Source organism: Ovis canadensis, chromosome 3, assembly GCF_042477335.2.
Source record: "Ovis canadensis isolate MfBH-ARS-UI-01 breed Bighorn chromosome 3, ARS-UI_OviCan_v2, whole genome shotgun sequence".
NCBI lineage: Eukaryota > Metazoa > Chordata > Mammalia > Artiodactyla > Bovidae > Ovis > Ovis canadensis.
In genome coordinates, this window is record NC_091247.1 from 169796693 (window position 1) to 169804885 (window position 8193).

The window sequence follows — 8193 nt, forward strand, 5'->3', positions numbered from 1 at the left end:
TGTCCTATAACACCTGCAGCTGTCCCATACTCAAGCCTTGCTGGCCTTCAAAACAAGATATTCTGGGAGCTCATCTTCTGGGTGTAGGATCCCCAGACTGGGGACACTGTTTTGTGGCTCAGACCCCTAACTCCTGGGAGGATATGTGCATTTGTTGGTCACCTACCCTGGGTTGTGGGTCTTGACTATACCTCATCTCTGCCCCTACTACCATTGTTGTTTCTTCCTTCTATCTCTATATCTGTATCTCTATCTATCTATTTAGAGAAATAACTATAAGCGAACTCAGGGTCTTCCTATCCTGCTATCTTAGCTCCAGAATGATTTTTTTTGATTCATGAATCATAATGGTTAATGTAGTTTTGACAATTACAAAGAGGGGGAGGGGGAAAGAGAGAGGCGAGAAGATGGGAACAGATATAGAGGATCTGATACCAGGCTGACTGCCAAATCATCTTTGGCATGAAGTGATGAAAATCTTTAGGAGATGAGGGTTCAAATCTTATTAATAAAACCTAAAAGCAATTAACAGAGGCCAAGAAAAACCAGGCAAAACAGAGAATACAAAGTATAATTGAAATTGGCAAACTATTCTATTCCCTCATCTCAAGGAAGAAGTTTGAGTAAAAGGTGAGAAAAATAAAGACTTTCCATTCCCTGGTGGCTCAATTTGTAAAGAAGTTGCCTGCATTACAGGAGACCAGTGTTTGATCCTTGGGTTAGGAAGGTCCCCTGGAGAAGGAAATGGCAACCCACTCCATGATTTTTGCCTGGAGAATCCCATTGACAGAGAAGTCTGGTGGGCTACAGTACATGGGGTTGCAAGAGTCGGACGTGACTGAAGCGACTGAGTACCATTTCTGGCAAAGCCTTCACATGTTCACATGGTCATCTGAAAAAAAATTCATATGTTTCCAGGTAAACCAAGTTAAGACCATTAATTAACCTGGATAACAAATAGTCTGACGTAATGATCAGATGACTAAAGATTCCAAAGCTATTCTTTTGTGTGTGTGTGTGCTGCCTTGAGTGGCATGTGGGATGTTAGTTCCTGAAACAGGAATGGAACCTGTGCCTTCTACAGTGGAAACATGGAGTCCTAATCACTGGACCTCCAGGGAATTCCCTCCAAAACTATTCTTTTAATGATTTAAAATGTTTTATGAAGAAATAACCGTGAAAGCTTAATAAATCTTCACTAGTGTGAATTCTTGGAATGAATAAAAAGGGATTACTTCATTAATTATAGGTATGGCTGAAATGGAATAGTTTAGGTTAATGATCCAAGTTGCCTCAAAGATTTGTGAGCAGAGCAGTCTGAAGTTATATTGGTGGAGTTATTAAATGGTTAATAGCAGAGATTATTCAGACCCTGAGGGGGATAATTCCTCTATTCCTTCTTTGACTCACAATTAAAATAGTCCTTTTGATGTGGGGCATTAGAAATGCAGATAACTTTAGGTAGAACTTATGATGACAAGAAAGATCTAAGTTAGTATTGTTCAGACCATGGCAGTTGCTGTAATAGATGAAGTTCCCAGTCATGGGAATCTTTTTATCAATTTAGTCTCAGAAAATTAAATAAATATTCAGGAGACTGTACTTGAATGACTAGCTCAGTTATCTCATAGGGTACAAATACCTATGATGGGAAAAAAAGAAGGTTTATGTTATCCAAAAGAGAAGTAAAAAGGAAGAAGTGAAAAGATGGAGTTGGACATAATAATTGGATAAATCAGTAAGCAGTTCAGACAGCTTTTGGAGAATAACATGAAAGGTGTTATTAGGATTCAGTAAATAATTAATGGTAAAATATCAATTGTAGGGTGTGAGAAGTCACTTTGGCTCCATACACAAATCTTCAAAGGCTCATTCAGACTTACTGAATTTATTCTAGCCTGGAAGATTGTGACTGCAAATTTTTGTATACAGGGCTAAGTTTAGTCCCTCAGTTAAGCTTATAGAACCTAAAAAGAGATTGGCTGAGGACCAACATCTACTTGCACATACCCTTGAGAGTTTCTTGAATATATTTCCTCTTATAAAATAATATAATTCAGTGTACCATAATTATCAATGTACATAAAGTGGCAAGAAAAGCAAAATATTGCATAGACATGTTATAGTCTATAATGTCTTCATCACAGTGGACTCACTTAAATTTGGAAAGGGCAATTTAAACAGTGGTTATTCAAAATAAGTGGTTGACAAACATTGAAAGACTAGAATTTTATTTAAAAATTGCCTACTTACAGTGAAATGAGAGGAGGTAATACAAGCACTTCAGTGGAAAGTTTTACAGGACCAGAAGATAAAAAATAGGATGGGTAGTATTGCAGCTTTTCAACTTACCATATAGTATTTTTAGTATGATTTTTCCTCATATGTTTGTGCTGGGCCAGATTTGAATCTACGTGCATCTGAATCTGAGGAGGAGGCTGCCAATAGTTAAACTATAATATCCATACCATTGAATTTACCTTCATGTACTTGTGATGACAGGCTTCCCTGGTGATTCAGATGGTAAAGAATCTGCCTGCAATGCAGAAGACCAAGGTTTGATCCCTGGGTCAGGAAGATCCCCTGGAGGAAGGCATGGCAACCCACTCCAGTATTCTTGCCTGGAGAATCTCATGGACAGAGGAGCCTGGTGGGCTACCATCCATGGGGTCACAAAGAGTCAGACATGACTGAAGTGACTTAGTATGCATTCACATGCTAAGTGGCAGGAATATTTCTGTGACACTTTACCTTTCAAATGTGATAACAACTCCTTGCACATGGGCCAGAGGAGAAGCATCACCAAGCTTCTGTCACTGCCTATCCTGTGGGTGGAGACTATAGCTAACACAGAAAACCAGTCTCATTCATCATCCATGTGAAGCTTACAAGTCACTTTAAACATGGGCATCTAGCAGAAAGGAGAGGAAAAAAGGGTGGGGTGGATGACATATTGGGCATAATTATAGGCCAGGTCTGGGCTTCTCAGGTGACGCTAGTGGTAAAGAACCTGCCTGCCAGTGTAGGAGACATAAGAGATGTGGGTTCAGTCCTTGGGTTGGGAAGATTCTCTGGAGGAGGGCTTGGCAACCCACTGCAGGATTCTTGCCTGGAGAATCCCATGGACAGAGGAACCTGGCAGGCTACAGTCCATGGGGTCACAAAGAGTCTGACATGGCTTAAGTGACTGAGCACATACAGCACATAGGCAAGTTCTAAAAATGAACGACATATTTCCACACCCCTCTGTTAGCTATAAAGTGGTCTCATAGCCATACCAGACAGTATATGAATATGGGAGAAAATGTGGTCTGTTGTGTTTCCACGGATAACAACCAACCTGTTTGGAAATAGCAATTTCTGCCAGATTAGAGTAAACATCCTCAGAGTGTAGTTTTTGTTGTTGATTCTTGTTTTTTTTTCTTTTTTTTTGGCCATGCCCAGTGGCGTGTAGGATCTTAGTTCCCAGATCAATGATGGAATGAGTGCTCCTGCAGTGAAAGCACAGTCCTAACCACTGGGCCACCAGGGAATGAAGAGCAAATGATGGAATAGACGAGGTTCACAGTAAGCAAGTTTAAAGAGAAGTGAGAATGTCAATATGACTGAGAATAAATTGTATAGAGACAAATAGTATCAGCAGCTTCAGATTTTGGGCCTGTTCATTCTTCTTTTAACTGGATTCATTGATTCATTTTTTCTCTATATCTTTGAGCGGAATGCAATGTTTTTAATTGAGTGGCGAAATGCTTGCTTCACTTGCTTGTTTCTCAGTGTGTAACTAAAGGGATTCAACATGGGTGAGATAGAAGTAATAAGGAGTGAAATTCCTTTGTTAATAGCTACTTCACCCTTCGCAGAAGGTTTGACATAAATGAAGATGCAGCTACCATAAGTGATGGAAACAACAATCATGTGGGAAGAACAGGTGGAGAAGGCCTTCTTCCTTTGCAGGGCAGAGGGAAACCTTAGAATAGTACTAATGATATAAATGTAGGAAAGAACTACACACATGAGGGTGATGATGAAGGTCAACACAGCACACACAATAACCATCTGCTCTATCAGCCATGTGTCTGAGCAAGAGATCTTCAGGATAGGAGAAGCATCACAGCAAAAGTGGTCAATGATATTAGAGTCACAGAATTCCAGTTCTAAGCCCAGAATAAGTGGTGGGAGTATGATGATCAGTGCTGCCACCCAACAGAAAAGGATAAAGTTCTTGCAGACTCTACTGCTAATGATGGTTGTGTAATGTAGGGGTTTGCAGATGGCCACATAGCGATCATAGGACATGATGGCCAGGAGGAAAAATTCTGTCACTGCAAAGAGGTCTGTAAACAACAGTTGACTGGCACAAGCAGTATAGGTGATGGACTTATCCCCAGATGATATGCTGTACAGGAATCTGGGAACACAAGCAGTTGTGAATGAAATCTCTAAGAAGGAGAAATTTTGGAGGAATAGATACATAGGTGTTTTAAGGTGTGAATCAATCAGAGTGAGGGTGATGATGCTTAAGTTTCCAGATATACTCACAGTGTAGGACAGAAATAGAAAAATGAAGAGCAAAATTTTCAGTCGAATGTCATCTGTCAACCCCAGCAAGATGAAGGTTGTTATTGAGGTTTGGTTTTTCATCTGTGATGGTTATCTCTTGCCCAATCTGCTTGAAAAAATAAAGACTTTGCATGAGGAACTCCAGCTTCCTGGCTGGTTTCTGACGTCAAGAGAAGTAAATATGAGAGTGACTGATACAATCGGTCATTGGAAAAGCAAGCACATAGCACATGGCAATGTTTCATCACCTCTTTGTGTCACATAAACTGCATATTCATTTTTAAATTGTTTTATTTCACACTAGTGCTCCTAATGAATGTACACTTAACCCCTAATTGGTCGTTCAACATATAAATATCAATGAGAAAAAGTGCTTCTATCAATATATTGTTTTAGGATCAACAAGTCTGTTTTCCTGAATGTCCTATCTCCATATATGCTTCTAGCAAGAAGTTAACACCCCTTTCAAAAAGAAAAAGCAAAATGGTGGTTGATATATGGCAAAACCAATACAATATTGTAAAGTAATTAACCTCTAATTAAAATAAATAAATTTATGTTAAAGAAAATCCTAGCATTAAAGCTTAGATGTGTGTTAGCTATTATACTGGCAATGAATTACTTATCACAGGATAGTTTATCCTGTTTCAGCTTATCCAGTCCAGCCTCTGCGAGGCATGTTTAAAACTGTTTCATTGGATATATTTTCTGAAAAATTTATTTAAATGTGTTACAATCCAAACACTAGGAGTTTTTCCTCATAGAACATTTATTTCAAAGTATATTTGCTATGTTTACCTTTGACTGTGCTTTCCGGCTATGGTTAGAATAGAATATATCATGTATTTTCATGTTTCCTAGGATATACTTGTGCAACAAAAATTTCTCCCCAATTTGCAAACTATATTCTGGAACTGTATCATTGAGTGGATTACTTTATTTCTGATTCCCTTGCCAATGAAAACATTAAAGCCTTCTAACTAGATTCTACAGTTTCATATTCTCTGTGCTGTTCTGTGCTGTTCTGTGCTTAGTCGTTCATTTGTGTCCAGCTCTTTGTGATCCCACGGACTGTAGCCGGCCAGGCTCCTCTGTCTATGGGGATTCTCCAGGCAAGAATACTGGAATGGGTTGCCATGTCCTCCTTCGGGGGATCTTCCCAACTCAGGGATAGAACCCAGGTCTCCTGGGTTACAGGAGGATTTTTTACCATCTGAGCTACCAGAGAAGGCTTAGCTCATGAGAACATTCGCTTTTTCCATCAAAGGGATCTCATTAAGAGCAATTTTTGATATTAAAAATATAAACTGGATTCTATTATTTTTTCTAAGCACGTTTGACAATGAAATCTGCCTACCCTGTGTAAGTATTTTTTTTAGTAATGTGTTGCTTCAAAATTTATTACAGAGAAAGGAGGGAATGTTAAAGTATGTTCATAGAGCTGAAAAACCATATCCATGACTTTTAATATGTTTTTGGTCAACCTTATTTCAGCTTGAAATACACTCAATCACATTATTATGGATGACATTTAGCAGTATCCAGTTTAACAAAACTTTGACAGTTCTTAATGATACTTCTACCTTTACCTTCCATCTATATGATAATTGTTTCCTGTCTTTTTAACCATTTATATATCAACTCACCTGATTTTTGCACTAATTAAACTATTCCTCACAAGGTCACCACTAGTCTATCTCATTTCACTCGTTAAACACAATTCAGTCTTCATTTCACTCAAACTCTCAGCTACATGTAAGAGAATAAACTGCCAACTTGCAAAAGTGATGATGGCATAATTTCCCCTATCTCATATTTTCCTCAGTTTCTTCCTACCATTCTGGTCTGTTTTCCATTCTCCTTGATGGTGACTTCTCTTTTGATAACCATTCTGTTAATGGATTGACCTGCAGTTTCTTTTCTAGACCATTTATTCTTTCACTCTGTTCTCTCTTGAAGAGATTCTCATAAATAAAGTGACTTCCTTTAGGTTGATAATTCCCAAATTTATATATGCAGGGAAAATGCTTCCTACAGTATTCTGACTTCCACATTAAACTTATTCTTGGACATATAGATCACACACAGAGGGTTTGAATTTAGGCTTTTCCTTGGACAATTGACTTTGGTATCTTGTGCTTTTTTCAAGTGCAAATTGAGATGAAAATAATGTATACATTTTAGGATTGTACTGATAAATGTAGATAATACATATCTACATTTCTACAATATCTATAGCTGTTACTGGAATATGGGGAACAAGCATTACTATTTACTATATTAAGCATTCCTATTTCATTTCTCCATTATTTCCTTTTCAGTGACCTCTAGATGTGTCCATTTCAAGATTTTAAATATGGCGCTCATTTAAACATTACAGAGAAGTGTTTCCTTCTCTGTAAACCCCAAGTCATATAAGGACATTCTTAATTCTTCCTCTTTCTTTACTCTCATCTTCAGTTTATTATCAAGTCTTGTGATTTCTTAAATTTTTCCTTGCATTTCTTGCATACATTTTCCTTTTTAGCCTGTTTCTCCCATGACAATTATACCATGGGTATCTTTATCTCATAGCTGAAATATTGCAAAAATATATTAATATGTACTCAGCATATATCATTACTTCTCCTGTTCAAGATTTTAAAAGCAACACAATCAGAATCATTTTTCTAAAGCCCAGAATATGATAATTCTCTCCTAAGTGTTGTGAAAATAATGATCTGAAGTTACCCCATACTAGATATTTTCTTAAAGCTCATGGAAGTTAATTCATTTAGGCTCTAGCTAATGTTTCTGAAGAGGAAGATACAGAACATATGCTTGGATTTTGAATTTCAAGTGCATAGCATTTAGGTTGTTTTAAGGTAATAAATATTTGAGTAAACAAATGAATATTATATTTGCCTTAAACATCAAATATAAAGTATTTTTCTTTAAAATGATTTAGTGGGTTTTTAGAGTGACCTTTAAGAAGATTTTTAAATTTTTATATGAGCCTAATTGGTAAAATTAAACTGATCTTTTGAGACTGCCTTTAATATTAAGCAGATATGAGTGAATCTCTGTTGCTTTCCTGTGGACTGATGTGTAGTGAGAGGAAGTTTACTTCCTGCGCTTTTTACTCAGCTTGTGGAGTGAGATGCAGTGTTTTTATTTCCTCTTTTCTCTTTAGCCTGTTTCCCCCATGATACCAAGTATATGGAGTTATTGTGCATATTGATTGAGATAATCCATGCAGAGTGACTGGTGGATGGTGAGTTAAAGTCACTTCCCCTACTTTTTCTCTCCTTCGTTTTCTTCCTCCTTCTCATTTTCTTTTTGTTCCATAACTTATGCTGGTACTTATATTGATGTATGATGACATTAGGGGCTTCCCTGGTAGCTCAATTGGTAAAGAATCTGTCTGTAATGCAGGAGACCTGGTTTGATCCCTGAGTCGGGAATATCCCCTGGAGAAGGAAATGGCAACCCACTCCATTGTTCCTGTTGGAAAATCCCATGGACAGAGGAGCCTGGTGGGCTACAGTCCATGGGGTCACAAAAGCTGGACATGACTTAGCAACGAAACCACCATGATGACATTAATCCATAAAGCTCTTGTGTTCCTTTCTTGTATTCTGTATAAAGTTATAA

At 37.7% G+C, this 8193-nt stretch overlaps 1 protein-coding gene across 1 annotated transcript; it reads right to left on the reverse strand.

Annotated features, from left to right (window-relative positions):
- Positions 1-3702: 3702 nt before the first annotated feature.
- Positions 3703-4641, reverse strand: LOC138438261 (olfactory receptor 6C2-like). Its single transcript, XM_069586435.1, has one exon. It carries the CDS (start codon positions 4639-4641, stop codon positions 3703-3705), a length of 939 nt encoding a protein of 312 aa, XP_069442536.1.
- Positions 4642-8193: the final 3552 nt, after the last annotated feature.

Excerpts from the sequence above, each read along its gene's own strand:
- LOC138438261 (XM_069586435.1), bottom strand. The coding sequence starts at position 4,641 with ATGAAAAACCAAACCTCAATAACAACCTTCATCTTGCTGGGGTTGACA.